Here is a 16,813-nt window from a genome sequence, read left to right on the forward strand (position 1 = left end):
GAAGGAGGCAACTGGTCAATGTTTCTCTCTCATGGATGTTTCTAACTCTATCCTTCTCCCTTACTCTCTGTAAAATTCATAAAATATATTTTTAAAAATGTAGGGTTGGGACCCCAACTATGTCTGACATTGTGTCCATATTCTTAACCACACCACAAGTTTTGAGGTCAGAAGGCCTGAGCTTTATTACATCATGACCTTTCTACCTTCTGTCTCCACGCCACACCCCAAATGCATCTCTTAATTCTTGTGAAGTGAGGGCATCATGATGCAAAAGATGATCACACTGCTCACACATGAATCTCACAGAAAGGGAAGGCAGTGTTGAGGAATGAGCCAGGAAGAAATGGTCACAATCTTTAAGATATACACGTCGAACCAGACCACTGGGATGCCACCATGGATGAGAATGCAGCATTTTTATTGTAAAAGTCCACATATTAGGCAATTCCCTTTGCGAAAAGGTTTTCAAATACAGAGACAGGGAGCAGCTGATAATTAAGATTTAGGGTATGTATAATATATATTCATATTGCCAATACTATGCACACATTGGAAAGCCAGCTTTTCTGAGTATCCCCATTATGGAATACATTTCAAGTTGACAGTAATAACATGTGTCTCACCATTGAAAATTTGCCAACAACTCTCCCAAGGAGTCAGCATTTAATATGTTAACAATCCAAAACAAGAAAATAATGGATTCTATTTACATGTGTTTGAGGTTATATACTAGAGCACTGGTATATTAAATGTTTGTAAAATTGGCAGCTAAATGTGTTTCAAGATTCATCCAGATGACTTGATGATGACTTTAATGGCATTATATTAACAAAATCACTGTCTCTTTTTTCTACTCTTTTTTAGGTTGTCTGTAAAGCTTTACGAGCTATGATTGAATTCTGACTTAGAGCAATGATTGCCAAAAAGAAGAACTGACAAAGGATGCTAACATAGAAAAATAAGGATTCAGGATGAATACACAAAGATGGAGCTCTATTCATGATGTTTTGAAGTCCGGGACAACCACTTTATGTGATTACAATCTACTTGAATGATTGCATAGGCTCAGCCTCCTTGTAAGTCATTCATTTGTTATTTCATTTTTTAAATTTAATCTTCAGTACATTAAATATTTTTCACAGAGTATAGAATACTATATTCTATATACTAGTCAGGTATGAGTATTGATAATACCTGTCATGTGTCCTCAAGGACAATTGTCATGGGTCAAGGCTGACTCACTCCTAAACATGAAGAAATAATATAGAACCTTTAATTATTCCCTAGCAGACTCATTTTTGTATACAAATAGCAGACATAAGTATTATTTTAAAGGAATATAGACATTAGCTAAAATAAATTTTTGAAAATGAATATAAATAGCCTTAGTTCTTTGGATCCTTCTGTTTTTCTCTACAAAGTCAAATATCACTTGACAATGCCGACATGAAAAGATGAGTCACTGGTTCCAGGCCAGCACAGAGAGATGCACTGGCATCATATGGGGCCAGTTTACTCCAAACAATACTTGTTGAGCACCAGCTGCGTGCCAAGCACTATGCAAGGTGCTGAGGACCCAAAGAGGACATGAAAAGGACACTGTCCCCGAGGTACTCACAATCACTACAAGCAGATCTTGAGATGGAGAGTAAGTTCTGTTAAGATCTATAGTCCTAAAAGGAAGGAAAAATAGCAGCAAGCACATACAATCACTTTACACTCTATGAAATTGGGCATATTTAGAGGTGGCAGATGTCTAATATTCAGTCTATATTTTACTTAGAGTGTTTAATATGTCATACGAGGAAGCATAAGCTATTTCCATCTTTATGCATGAGGGAAAAGATAGTGAAAAATTTCCCCTCCAATTCTAATCCCAAATCCTTATAATTGCATTCATGATTCTTTTATAGCCCAAAGACACAAAGAGTAAAAGACAATGCTTTATGATGTTAACTTCAGTCCATTTATTTTGGCTCTAAAGAGATGCATGCATTAAACTTGAAGCATTCTATGTTATTGAAATATTTACATCATTGTACATGTGATGTGAAGGAAATTTTCTTTCTATCTTGGGATCGAGGTATAATAGGTTTCTTGTCTAGGTTCTTATATTTAAAATGAGTTGTGATTTGTCTCAAATGAGGGAGATGTTCTGCTGGGATCAATTTACTACAATTTGACCCCAGATGATCTTAGGTAACAGTTTGGGATATTTTGCATCTAACTGTATTTTGAATGGAATGAGGACACCACCACTGCAAATAATCATTGCTTTTACTATTTCGGTTCTGTAGCTGGAAATATCTTGTTTGGTTTCAATGTTCTTGCTCTAATTTCAACTTGCCCTGCAGGTTTGCAACACAGAAACATTATAGTTTAAATTACACTTATCAAAGGCGAGTTGGGTGCAAACAGTATGACATTAATACAATTTACCAGGTTAGAACAAAGAAACAAATTCAGATCATTATAAACCGCACAGAGGATTATTTAAGTGGACTTAGAAAGGACATCTTCTCTCCATGAGATTTAGTAAATAAGACCCTTATAACAATAAGACCCCTACCTCTTTACAGGTAGAGGTAGGAGACCCAATAAACCAAGTTGAACAAGCAGAAGGCCGTGGGGAAGAAGATCCGCGCATATGAGTCCATTTTGGCAATACGGATATGTATCCTCCCGTGTCTCCAAGCTCCTGTTCGGCAATCTTCAAAACAGCAGAAAAAGCTGGCACAGTCCTTGCCGTCCAGACACTCATACCCATATTCTTCATCTCTCTCTTGAAGGTGCGTGGCATTGTTCATTTGAATGGTTGCTGATCTTGGGCGAATATCAATAGTAGGGGCCTGAGACAAGGGGAGGGACAAAGAGGGATCAGAGTTAATTCCACTTGATAAATCGTGGGCTATTTCTCCACAATGTTACCAATGTGAATGATGAATCTGAAAATGAGTACTCGGGAAATTGCTATGACATCGTGATCTACAATGGTGAAATTGAACTCAGAAGGATAGCACATTTGCAGATTTTGAATTTTGAGTTTAAGCAGTGCAGCTGAAAATAATACCATCAAGCTAATAGCTAGAGCAAGGAGATTAACACCAAAAGAACGCAAAGTTTAAAGATTTAAAATCAAACAACTACATGGAATCTTATTCTAGTAAATATTAGATGCGAGCTGGGTTACATGAAGGCATTTAATGGTTTTGCATGTGAGTAGAACAGAGAAATAAAAAATGTATCAATTTTGAAATCAAATTTTATGTCATGCTTACCTATCAGCAAATAGTAAACCCCATTAGACTGGGCAAATTTTTAGATGCTTTTAATATAAAATGTTAAAAATATGTATAATATAGAAGTTTCCTGAGTTTATACCATAAGAGTATGGCTTATGTTTTAGAAGAATATGGTACTTTGTGTAATATTCACCATCTAGAAGCTTCAGAATGTTAGCAAGGTTTACCTACTTGTGAGTGAGATTCAGAAAAATATGCTACTGCCTGTCAAACATTACTTAGCATTTGAGAAGAAATTAGTACTAATCAACTGAATGCTAATCTAACTTTTGCTTTGGGATGAATTATAAAATTGCTTTACGACTCAGTGGTCTATTTGATGTTAATTTGGATGATTTAGTTTTACGATAATATAAATACAAATCCCAGTGTCTTCGAATCAGCTGTCAGAATTCAACTGGGAATACTAATACTATATAATAAAGAGGTAATATGCAAATTAATCCTCACACCCTCACAAGATTGCTGCCTACGACCATGCCGGCAGGGGGGTTAGTGAGGGACAACCAAACGACTGAACAAGCAGGCTGTGTGGGGCAACCAGGCCGGCAGGGAGGTTAGTGCAAGCAGGCTGTGTGGGGCGACCAGGCCGGCAGGGAGGTTAGTGAGGGATGACCAAACGACTGAACAGCAGGCTGCATGGGGTGACCAGGCCAGGGGGGGCGGCCATGCAGGGTGACCAGGCCGAAGGTGGAGGGAGTTGGGGGCGACCAGGCTGGCAGGGGTGGCAGTAAGAGGCGACCAGGCTGGCGGGGAGGACAGTTAGGGGAGACTAGGCTCGCAGGGGGGTTGCAGTTGGGGGTGACCAGGTCGGCAGGGGGGGCAGTTGGGGGCGATTAGGTTGGCAGGAGGGGCAGTGAGGGGCAACTAGGCCAGTGGGGGGAGCAGTTAGGGGTGACCAGTCCAACAGTTGGGGGCAGTTGGGGGTGACCAGGCCAGCAGAGGGGGCAGTAAGGGACAACCAGGCAGGCAGGCAGGTGAGCAATTAGGAGCCAGCAGTCCAGGATTGTGAGAGGGATGTCCGACTGCCGATTTAGGCCTGATCCCCGGGATCGGACCTATACCAGCAGTCGGACATCCCCTGAGGGGTCCTAGATTGGAGAGGGTGCAGGCTGGGCTGAGGGGATTCCCCCCACACACCCTGCATGAATTTCGTGCACCGGGCCTCTAGTCTTATAATATTGCAAGACAGAGCCAAAAGGCTCCTGGATCACCCTAGAAGGAAGGGATGGGTGTTTTAACTAAAGCATTTTAAAGAGAGTATTACTTTTACAGGACTGACAGGTAAAGCTTAGGCCACAGGAGATTATTTTTTGCATTAGGATTTACAGAACTAAAATTTAAGGGCACATAGGTTATATGTGGTATATGGCAGATGCAGGCAGTGACATTGGATTTCATTTTCATCTGCGAAGAAGGGGTAAGTTTTGGCTTTGATGTTTAAAGAAGCCCTCTTTACTAATGACATCTTTAGTGCTTATAGCTTTTTAGCTTCATGTAAGGTCAAAACCTCTGTGAATTAGCATAGGGTTGCTGAATCAACTCTAGAAAAAAACAGAACTTTCTCATTTGAAATGTTTTATCTTTAGTAGAATGCTTAAATGTCTATTCATAAAAAACAAACAAACACCATGTAAGCGTTAATACTTAAATTCAGCCGTTGCATGCAGTGAATTTCCATTCCAAAAACATTATACCTTGAAGGAAAACATCCGAAGAAGCTTTGGGTTTGTAGACAGAAAAGAGAATGCATTTCATTTCATTAAAAGAAGAGGAAGAAAAAGAAAAGAAAAAAGAGACAAAATAAGATAAATTAAAAATGCATTTTGAAAACATAGTAGGTGAAATAAACTAAAATTATAAACACAGAAGGACAATTTTGAACATGGAACAAAGTATATGCCTAATGTTGAAAAAGAGAATTTGGTGATTGCTAGTGAAATCTTCCATAAATTAACCCACAATTATCTAACTACAAAAGCCAGGGTTGTTCATTTGTGAGGAATCTTTCTATTATTTTATTTTCTAATTATCACTAAGAAGGTCTTAGTAAGTGAATCCTGACATAATTAATCAAAACACATATTAAATGGGCAAATTAAATTCAGCCTCTCTTTCGCTCCTTAGGTTCTTGCCTGTTCTGATAAAGCATCTAATTGACTTAAAAGGGGGAAATGCATGAAATTCTCAGGTAACTTCATTTTCTCAGTTTCTTTCGTCTTCTTTATCTTCTGCCTTGTTTTCTTCTGTCATCTTCATGACCCTGGATTAAGGAATCCACATGTTTCTATTTCTGAAACAAAATGCACTCTGCAATGACTACCTGTTAGAGAGGGGAAAGGGCTTTTTCCCAAGAACTCAGAAAAAGAGAGAGAGGGAAGGAGGAAGGGAAGGAAGGAGAGAGAGAGGAGAGAGAGAGAGAGAGAGAGAGAGAGAGAGAGAGAGAGAGAGAGAGAGAGAACACTCTTCAGATTTGTTTGAAAGCCAGTCTTCTTGTGCCTTGTAATTGCTGGCAGGTAATAATGCTAAGTATCAGTAGAACCATCTTCTTGTGGGGGGAGGGGAGGGATGAGATGGAAAGTGAAGGAGAGGGAGAAAACAAAAACACAATTAGGAAATGAAAATAAGGAGAAAGAAGATGTGAAGGCAAAGAGAGGCAGAACAGACAGGGAAGAGAAGGACTGCATAAAACATAATGAGTATTTGGGGAATTAGAGATAAGCATTTATTTTTTTATTAATCATAAAAAATGATGCTTCTTTCTTTACCTGTTATAAATTCTTATATTCAAATAAACATATACCATGTAGAGAATTTCACTGGTGTTCTTGGAGATGCATCCAGATACAACCTAGAATCAGCCAGACTTCCTCATTATAGTTTAGTCTCCCAAAGTCCACGGGTCAGACAGTTAGCCACTATCATATCTCTCATGGCCTTTAGAGCAGAAGATCAGGAAAGGCTATTAACTGGGGTGAATTCCTTGGCCCCTCCCTTGGAAGGGAATGGACTTTAACTTCCATGGGGCCTCCTATGAGTCAGACATTGTGTTTAGGTGGGTAAATGGGTAGCTATATGCTCTCTTCAACATTAATAATAAAAGACAATTGCTTTCGGCATTCAAGCTTGTGCTTCATCATCTCTATTTAAAGTTTGGTGGCAAGGTGAAGTCATTCTCTCTGTTTCCAAATCACTGAAATCAATCCAGGTTAGCACTTATATAATTATCCACATCAACCATCATTGTCAACTAGTAAACGATAAGAACTTTAATGTGTAAGGTACTATGTAATGCCTTTTACCTCTGTTACCACATTTATTTCTCACAGCAGCCCTATAACATATTTTATAATATTCTGTTATATATGTCAATATAAAAAACATAGGAAGGCTAAATAACTTGTCCAAACAATAGATGAGACATTTCTTTTAAAATAAGAAGGTACACAGAGTATGAAACCAATAGAAGTCCTCTGGTGGCAACACACACACACACACACACACACACACACACACACACACAGACATTAGTTGCAAAAGTATAGGCTCCAATTTGAAATTTAAAGATTCTTATGGCTTCTTGATAGAAAGCTTTGGAGAGAAAATTTTAATTTAAAATATCAGTAATTTTAAAATATTATAGTAAGGGGCAGAAAGATGAAAATCAATGAAAGCTGGAATAATAGCAGTGAGAAGAGAGATGCATCTCTCAGCAATGGTTATAGTCCCCATGAAATGAAGAGAGCAAGAGTCTGCCTTAGTGAATCATGTCTCTCTTAACTAATAACTATAATGAATCCTTATGTCCCGGTCAAAGTCACACATTCAGTTGTCACCTTGGAGCCCAAAGTGTTGAGGCATAACCTGCAGACAGACTAAACGAGACAAAACCAAAACCAAACCAGGTGGCCTTTCTGCATAAAAATTTCAGTGGTCCCAGTGGGAAATGATACATACAGGGTTTTTCTTCTTTTTGTCTTTGTCCTTGCTTGGTTTCCGATTGCTGACAAAATAATGTAGGGTGCCATACTCCACCAAAGCAGAGAAGACAAATATGAAGCAGACAGATACAAAGAGATCCATTGCTGTGACGTAGGAGACCTTGGGCAGTGACTTCCGGGCGATGGTGCTGAGGGTTGTCATTGTCAGGACAGTTGTGATACCTGAAGAGAGGCACAGTCGAAAAGGTCATGTGACCACATCAGCAAGTTGGGTGACTCAGTCACGATGGAAGCTAAACCTGTTTTGTGGCTTCTGATAAGCAACCTCAGTAATGGGAAAGAAAGTACAATTAGACTCAGATTATGCCCACAAATATCGGTTGCCTCTCAAGTGCCATTTAACCTTGGAGCATCTCTGCTTCCTTAGCTCTAAAAAATGTGATAATTTTGTAATCGTTACAATGACTTTTACATGCTTTAGTTGTGGAGAGTAGAACAGGCACAGGGACCATATTGAATATGCCTGATTTGTCCTCAATGCTCAACTTGTAGTCAATGACCTGCTTTTTGCTCAGGGGTCTCTCCCTCATTCCTTAGCTCACTCACCTTGCTCCCTTCTCCCACCATGGTCTTTTGCTGGTGAGCACTCATTTAGTGAGTGGTTAAATGAGCTAACAGAGTGGCCATAAGAGGGATTTTGATCACCAGAAGCGTGGACTTCAAGAGAGGAAATTGATTTGAAATCTTTTCCTTGAAATATTTATGGGATGGATAGATTGGAATGCAACAATCTATTTGTTCCATCCTATATAATAAAAGGATAATATGCAAATAGACCAGTGATGGCGAACCTATGACACACGTGTCAGAGGTGACACGCGAACTCATTTTTTTGGTTGATTTTTCTTTGTTAAATGGCATTTACATATATAAAATAAATATCAAAAATATAAGTCTTTGTTTTACTATGGTTGCAAATATCAAAAAATTTCTATATGTGACACGGCACCAGAGTTAAGTTAGGGTTTTTCAAAATGCTAACACGCCGAGCTCAAAAGGTTCGCCATCACTGAAATAGACCAAACTGCAGAACAACTGAACAACCAATCAAAGTGTAATATGCTAATGATATGCTAAGACTGCTCAACCACTCCCTATGACATGCACTGACCACCAGGGGGCAGATGCTCTGACCAGTAGGTTAGCTTGCTGCTGGGGTCTGGCTGATAGGGACTGAGCGAGATGGGCCAGATATGCCCTGAAGCCCTCTTGTGGTCCCTCCCTGGCCTGATCATGCACCAGTGGGGTCCCTCAGCCTGGCCTGCACCCTCTCACAATATGGGACTGCTCAGGGGATGTCGGAGAGCCAGTTTCAGCCTGATCCAGCAGGCCACTCCCCTTGGGAGGGCACCGGAAACAGTGCAAGCCTCTCCCGATCAGGACTGATTGGGTACAAGCCAGTGGCAGGCACAGTGAGACCAGGATGAGTGGGAGCAACAGGTAGGAGCTGCAGGCGGCGTTGGACTGCAGGTTTCGGCCCGATCCCTACAGGCCACCCAGAGGGACCCCACCCATGCACGAATTCATGCACCGGGCCTCTAGTTTATTCATAAGTGTACATACATTACTCAAATAATCATTGCGCTACCAGCTATGTGCCACACACTATACTGGGAATAAAAGATATTTTCATGCTAATGTGAGAGACAGACATAGTATGTTATACAACACATTCTACTCACAGTGACAGTTAATCATCCTAAAGTAATAGGCTCACACTATTTTGGGTTTGTTTTAGCATGTAGCATTAGACACTGTATTGTTGAATAGTACTTGTAACATAAAGTACCACATATAATGGGAAAAATCAAAATAATTTTATTTTGAAACAGTTGGGAGACTACATAAGATTTGGCAGAGCACAAATATACAAATGATATATTTTTTAAAAATTTCCCCAGTAATCACTCTGCCCTCAGGTTTAGTAGCCTGGGACAGATCATTTCTTCAGAAAATGACCACAGTTGCCAACATTCCTAGGTCTTACTATGGTTTGTATTCTTTGCATGGAATAACTTATTTAACCTAATGAACCCCCATAAGTTAGGTAAAGGAAATGATACATGTTTTATATGTGAGGAAACTGTAATGAATAGAGATTAAAGGATATTTCCAAGTCCATACTATAATTGTGAGTTGCAATTCAGATTGGTTAGATTTCAAAGCCCCAGCTCTTAACTATTGCATGATACTGCCTCCCTAGAAAAGACTGAGAAAGAGATGTGGTTCTAATTTTCTCATAGCTGATGAAAGGGATTATGGTTTAATAATTCATCTTTCAATAGCTTTATTCTTAGTTAAGTCTTTAGGGAATTTTACGTAGTATAAAATTTTTATTCATGGACCTAGACTCCAATGTCCCTGTGATTCTGTGGCTTTCTTATAATCTCTGTGCACCTTCTTCCTCATGTGAGAAAAAAATATGTGAAAACCTGAGACAAATATCACCATTATATAATAGATTGAGCAAACTATAAATAACCTTGAAAGTGGGGAGATGGATTCTCAAAATTTCACAGGTAATTGTGTCCTCCCAAAAATAATCTTCCTAGTGGTTCATAATTAGCCAATTAACATGTATGTATGTCCTCTAATGTCATCATGATTATGCATGTTGGAATTAATTAACAGCCTATGGTGTTCTGGTAAAGGTGTAACAAATTACTCTAGAAAAAATGAATGCCTTGATTTTTAGTGTTTGCCTATTTCGATGGTATTATTACTTTCACCTTGGCTGATGTCAAGCTGCCAATGTGACATCGCTAGACACACTATTGGGAAAGGACAAATGATCAGCTCTCATGAGCTGGTGTGAGTAGCTCCAGCATACAGAACTGCCCAGAGACCAACACAAAAAGTCTGTTGAAATTAGGAGGTTTTTTTTTTAAGCTAACTTAAATTTATTAAGATAATTTACTGGGAAAAAAAGCATATTAAGTTTGTTAAGAAAAACAGAATTAGGAAACTTTAAACATTGTTTTTCCTTTTTAATATACTAATTTTCTTTAAAATGAAACAAAGAGCATTTCTGTGTAATTGCTGAATGGATTAAAAGCAAATCAATTTGGAAAAGGGAATAAAGATTACTCGTTTGGGGTACTACTTACCTTGGATAAGTGCTATAACACCAAGAACTGTGCCTTACCTAGAGAAGTTCTGGCTGGCACAGCATCCTTATTGATCCAGAAAGACACCCAGGATAGAACAACAATGAGTGTGCAGGGGATGTAGGTCTGGATGGTGAAGTATCCCATTCTTCTGCTCAGGTCAAAGTAGACACACATGACCACATAATCTCCTGGGAACAGACCAAAGATAGCACCATGCAACCCCTTATCAACTGAAAAGCATTTAAAAATGAGCATATATTCAAATCTCTCACATTTAAAATGAGAGTTCCATACAAGGGTATGTTGAAAACCTTCTACCGACATGGTTTAAAATAAAAAACATTTAAAAAAGCAAAATCCAAATGAAACTTAAGTCTGATCCTTCTAGAAGCAATGTGACTACTAAAAAGAAGGAAGCATTTTTGAGCATATTCATCATATTTTCTTCTCTCAGGTGATTTTCGATGGTGCCTTTTCTACCTACTTAATACACACAATATACATAGTTTTTGTTTGTGTGTTTGTTTGTTTGGTGGGGAGAGATGGAACAGAGCTTTTATACTGTGTCTCACTTGCCTAAAACGAATCCTAAGATTTGTAACAATTTTCTCTTGTTCTCAGGACCTATCTTCATACAAACCAGAGGGTAATATGCTGGTGCTTAAAACTAGTAAATGACTAGTTTACAATGAAATTCCTATGCTGAGACATTTTTTCTCATATTTTCATTGAATAATATGGTTTTGCTTCATAGCAGTTACTTCAATTGGCAATTTCTCATTTATTTGTGTCGTTGTTTTTGTAATGCTTGTCTCCACTATTAGACTTTATCTGCATGAGTCCAAAAAGTGCCTATTTTAGCCCATCATTACACTACTAGTAATTAGCATCCTGCTTGATTCTAAATAGGTATTTCATAACATTTGTTGAATAAATGATCAAATAATTGAACACACTTAAATATGTAAGCATAAAGCAAAAAGCAAAATATCAAGAGGCTGTATTTTTGAACATTTGGATTAAAAAAGGAGTTTATGTAAATAATCCAGAATAGAGTCATAAAGGAATCAAGGAATAACCATATAGCTATACATGAGAACAATTTAATGGACACAATTTGAGGTCTCTGATTTTTTACAATCAAGAGTCGCATTGCTTTTAAAAGTCCGTGCCCTTCATTTTGCATGGTTCAAAGTGAAATTTTTGGGAATTTTGATTTTTAAGTTTAGAAAATGTACTATGGGGATATATCCCAGTTATCACAGATTTATGTTTTCTTTATATTCTTAGAGAACATCCGTTTTAAAGACTGTATCTGCTCTTGCAATGGGAGATGAACACATAAGAGACTGATTTTCAAATATTGCTTCTTTTCTCTTTACCAAATTATAATTTGTCTTAAAATGCAGGGAGAATGAAATCCAAATTATGTGTTTCATTTTAATTATTTGGCTTCATGCCCACGTTTCCCTACTTACTTGGCTGATTTAGATCTGATTTGAAAATAAGGTACTGTAGAAGCCTCATGCAGACAAGACTGATTTAGCAGATGAGATATTACTGCTCAGCCCAGTTCCTCCTCCCACTCTCAACCTTAAGGCCACACCCTTCCAAGCTGCTGAGACAGAAAGCCCTCATTGGCTCCTTGTCAAGGAAGTAAAAACTCTCCCTTTCTAAGTGGAGTTATGAGTAGCTGCTAACCCTGCCTTTGGTAGATTAATGTACTATTACTTGTCTGAGTCAGGCCTGGCGAAGGCAGTGACAATGACCTGGACACTGGGGAATTTGGCTCCCATTGGAACATCAGTTTCCTCTCATAGATCAATAAGTAGCAATTATTTAGTGATTACCTCTTAAAACTTGAAAGTACAAATTTATTTATTTTATCATTGTTTTTAAATCCTCACCTGAGGATATTTTTCCATTGATTTTTTTTTTTTTTTAGAGAGAGTGGAAGGAGAGAGAAACATGGATGTGAGAGAGACACATCGACTGGTTGCATCGACTGGTTGCCTCCTGCATGTACCCCAACCAGGGCCAGAGATCAAGCCTGCAACCGAGGAATGTGCCCTTTACTGGAATTGAACCTGGTAACTTCAGCCCACAGGCTGAAGCTCTATCCACTGAGCTAAACCAGCTAGGGCAAAGGGGCAAAGGTACAAATTTCTTATTTAGAATATAATATACACAGGCTATGATTGAGGATTAGAGACTTTTAATTTGAGATGATCCCTACTAATGGCTATCTTTTCCCCACTCTGTTTCTTTTATGTGAATACCAGAGGCAAATGCAAGATGGAAAAATAAATAGGTTTCTTTTAAAATAATAATATTCAGGAGATACTTTTTCTCCCCTTGAGAAAGAGTATTTTCCAAGTCCTTGAGAGTTTTTTCTGCATATTTTAAATGTGTTAAATGACACTTTACAAGTTATACTATTTTAAATAAATCTGGACAATTTTAGTAACTTCTTTTTACTCCTTATCATGAAAGAGAATCTACACTTTGGCATTAATGTTCTGACTCTCTGAAAGGTGAACTTTAATTTTTCCTCAAATAACAAGATAATTATCTCAATTCAATTCTCCTCTTCCCTTTAGGCCAGCTTCTAAACTTCCATGGCTTTTTAATCCATCGATTTCTATTTTAAGATAATAGCTTCTGAGCATCTTTCATCTTTACCAGCAAATCCAAAGCTTTTTTTACCACTAGAGTACAGATTCAAATTTGGGAACTGGCCATTTAAAAAGAAAGCAGCTTCCCAGTGATAGCCTGATGCCTGTCTTATCTCTAAGGCCTTATCACTTTTTGTATTTTAAAAAGCTCTTGGGCCCAGGAGCCTATGAAATCAAAGCCCTGAGGGTGCCACATTAGTGATTCACCAAGTCAAAGGGTTCAATGTCAACCCAGTCAAAGGTGATAGTTTCAGCCACTACAAATTTATTCTTTCTATTGAATTATTCTAACAAAAATATTTCAAGTCATAGCATATTATAAATTAGTGTGTTCCCTGCTTTTGTCCCAAGTTAGGTCATAATGTGCAAGCTATGATTGAGGAGAGAAGACATAGAATTTGAAAAACATCCATTAATGTCTATTTATTTTTTGTAAGCTTCTTATATCTAGTCTCAGGAAGAGACTGTCAACATCAGTGAACAGTGAACTCCAGTTATTATTTCTTTGGAGTGAAATAAACCATATGAAAGTTTTAAAATTCAAATTTACTAGAGCACTTAGGCTCTATTTCATACATGAAACTATCTCTTAAAAACTTGAAGATTCCGCCCTAGCCTGTTTGGCTCAGTGAATAGAGCATTGTCCTGTGAACTGAAAGGTCCTAGGTTTGATTCCAGTCAAGGGAACATGCCTGGGTTGTGGGCTTGATCCCCAGTGGGGGACTTGCATGAGGCAGCCGATCCATGATTCTCTCATGGATGTTTCTATCTCTCTCTCCCTCCCTCTTCCTTCCTCTCTGAAATCAATAAAAATATATTTAAAAAAAACTTGAAGATTCCATGATAAAGAAATATGCCCCTCCATTGAACATCTAAAATCAGAAAAAACTAAATACTTTCTAGCTACCAGTAATGTAGCCCTACTATGTGCAGACACTGGGCTGAATGATGTGCATATATTATCTCTAAACATCCTAATCACTTTGTCAAGATAATAATAAAGACTTTATTTTGTTACTCTCTCATGATTCTTCCTCCACTTAACTATAGTGAATAGAGTATATTTTATTTCACCAGGTTAACTTTGAAGACATAATTACTATTGTACTCTTTTTTACATTCCTTTCTCTAGTCTCATCTTTATTTAAATCAACAAATATTTTTAATCTCTGCTATACCTAGAACACTTATTTAAGTAATGTGGAGGTTAGCACCAAAGGAATTACACAACTAATTATAAATTAAATGGATTAAATGGGAACAAAAGTATTTTCTATCTGACTACAACTTAGATAGAGAGCTATGCTGAGACAATGCATTATATCTGCCTTTAGCCTTTTTTGTTAAACTCTTGAATCTGAGGCATAATTCCTTGAGGTTCATTTGACCACTAGCAAGTAGAATAGTTGGTTGCATTTTCATTTGGGGAAATTACTTTCTGAAATTAGATCTAGACCGTACCTAACACACAAAAATAAATTTAAAATGGATGGACCAAAGACCCAAATGAATATAAATAATGCACATAGAAAGTTAAAAATTTTTATTGCATGCTTCTATATTTATTTCTGTCTTTATCTGTCCTGGAATCATATCTCACCTAGATCCATAACTCATCTCATTCCTTTTCCTCATCCCAACCTTCCAAACACTTCCCTTCAACCAACAGACATCCATACTCTCTATTGTGACCAGACCTGTGCTAAGATTAAATAAAAGTTAAAACTTTATTTCCTGTCGATCAAGCTACATTTTATGTGCTCCATAGTTACACGTGTCTAGTGACTACTGTATTGTGGTATCACAGATTATAGAAAAGTTATTTCATTGTGGACAGCTCCATTGGACAGTGCTGATCTAAATTAATCTTTCTGGAATGAATTTCTGCTCATTCCCTTCAAGTTCCTGAGTATAGAATCCACTGCTTAGCATATGATTCTAGTCCATTTTGCCCTGATCCATACTTCACCATCCCAGCTGTGTCTCACATCACTTATGACCGTCCCATTTTATGACCACCCAACTGGATTTACTTCCTGCTGTCCCAAGGGGACCTGCTCATTCCTTTGTCCATCATGGTACCTTGAATTTCTACTCTACTCTGTGCTCCTCTAATCATGTCATACACATATGCACACCTTTAAACCATCCCATAATTGCCAGTTGATGTCAGTACACACTAAAATTCTTTAACTTGTCCAATAACTCTCTGTATGGTCATTTCCCTGACCACATCTCCAGCCTAATCTTAAATAGTATTTCTTCACACTCCATCTGGAGTCTCACAGTTCCTCCAATGCCCCCTGCTGCCTCTTGCTTTAGAGTCTTTTCACAGGATGATTCCCTTGGTGCAAACTCTAATACCTCCATCTTAACTGACTCTATTCTTTCTCATATGTCAATTAATTTATCTCAACATTAGCAATCCTTATTAGATCAGATGTCCTTAGTAAGATCTCACAGCACCATGTATGACCACAGTAGAGCTGATTGTACCTGAAGGTATATGACTGGTGTGCATGTTGGAATATGCTCTAGTTTATAATTAGTCCATGAGCTCCATGAGCAAAGTAGCTGTATCTACTTTGCTCACTGATTTTACTCTCAGTATCTAGTACAGTGCCTGATATATAGAAGGAATTCAACAACTATTTATTGAACTAAAGGCCCGGTACACGAATTCATGCACAGGTGGGGTCCCTCAGCCTGGCCGACAATCAGGGCTGATCTGGGCCATCTCACCCAGTCCCGATCCGGGCCAATCTGAGCTGGCCGGCTGTGGGAGGGACCATGGGAGGTTGGCTGTGGGAGCACACTGACCACCAGGGGGCAGCTCCTGCATTGAGCGTCTGCCCCCTGGTGGTCAGTGCGTGTCATAGCGACCAGTTGACCTGTCGTTTGGTCGCTCAGGCTTTTATATATATACTAGAGGCCCGGTGCACAAAAATTTGTGCACTCGGGGGGAAGGGGGGGTCCCTCAGCCTGGCCTGTGCCCTCTCGCAGTCTAGGACCCCTCGGGAGATAACGACCTGCTGGCTTAGGCCTGCTCCTGGATGGCAGAGGGCAGGCCCAATCCCTAGGTGCAGCCCCTGGCCGGGCTCAGAGCAGGGCTGATTGGGGAGTTGGGGCGCCGCCCCCTGTCATGCACAGAGCAGGGCGGATTGGGAGGTTGTGATGCCACCCTCAGTCACGCTCAGGGTAGGGCGTTGGGGGTTGGGGCACCACCCCCTATCACACTCAAGGCAGGGTCAATGGGGAGGTTGCGGAGCCACCCCCTGTGATGCACAGAGCAGGGCCCATCAGGGGGTTGGGGAGCTCCCCCATGTCAAGCACAGAGTAGGGCTGATAGGGGAGTTAGGGCACCGCCCCCTGTCACACACACAGCAGGGCGGATCAGGGGGTTGGGGCGCCGCCCTCTATCACCCACAGAGTAGGGCCGATCAGGGGGTTGGGGCGCCGCCACTGTCACACTCAGGGCAGGGCCGATGGGGAGGTTATGGCTTTACCCCGTCACACACAGAGCAGGGCCCGTGGGGGGGGGGGTTGGGGCGCCACCCCCTGTCACACACAGAGCAGGGCCGATCAGGGGGTTGGGATGCCACACCCTGTCACACACAGAGCCGCAGGGCGATCAGGGGGTTTGGGCGCTGCACCCTGTCATGCTGATCTGGTGCCAGGAGGCCTCGCGGCTCCGCTGATCCCAGTGCTGGGAGGCATATTAC

General features: G+C 39.7%; 1 protein-coding gene across 2 annotated transcripts in view; it reads right to left on the minus strand.

Moving 5' to 3' along the window:
• Positions 1 to 387: 387 nt before the first annotated feature.
• The window catches only part of GABRG2 (gamma-aminobutyric acid type A receptor gamma2 subunit), a 90,490-nt gene continuing 74,064 nt past the window's right edge, over positions 388 to 16,813 (minus strand). Inside the window, exons 7-10 of one of the 2 annotated variants that reach the window (XM_006098594.3) lie at positions 10,452 to 10,604; positions 7,263 to 7,468; positions 5,003 to 5,026; positions 407 to 2,852 (exon numbers count right to left, since the gene is read on the minus strand). In XM_006098594.3, the coding sequence (XP_006098656.1) occupies positions 2,577 to 2,852; positions 5,003 to 5,026; positions 7,263 to 7,468; positions 10,452 to 10,604 (659 nt within the window). In that variant the 3' untranslated portion in view covers positions 407 to 2,576. Of the gene's footprint in view, positions 2,853 to 5,002; positions 5,027 to 7,262; positions 7,469 to 10,451; positions 10,605 to 16,813 lie in introns of both variants that reach the window. The other variant, XM_006098595.3, reaches the window with a different exon arrangement.

Source organism: Myotis lucifugus, unplaced genomic scaffold (genome assembly GCF_000147115.1).
Source record: "Myotis lucifugus unplaced genomic scaffold, Myoluc2.0 scaffold_243, whole genome shotgun sequence".
Lineage (NCBI taxonomy): Eukaryota > Metazoa > Chordata > Mammalia > Chiroptera > Vespertilionidae > Myotis > Myotis lucifugus.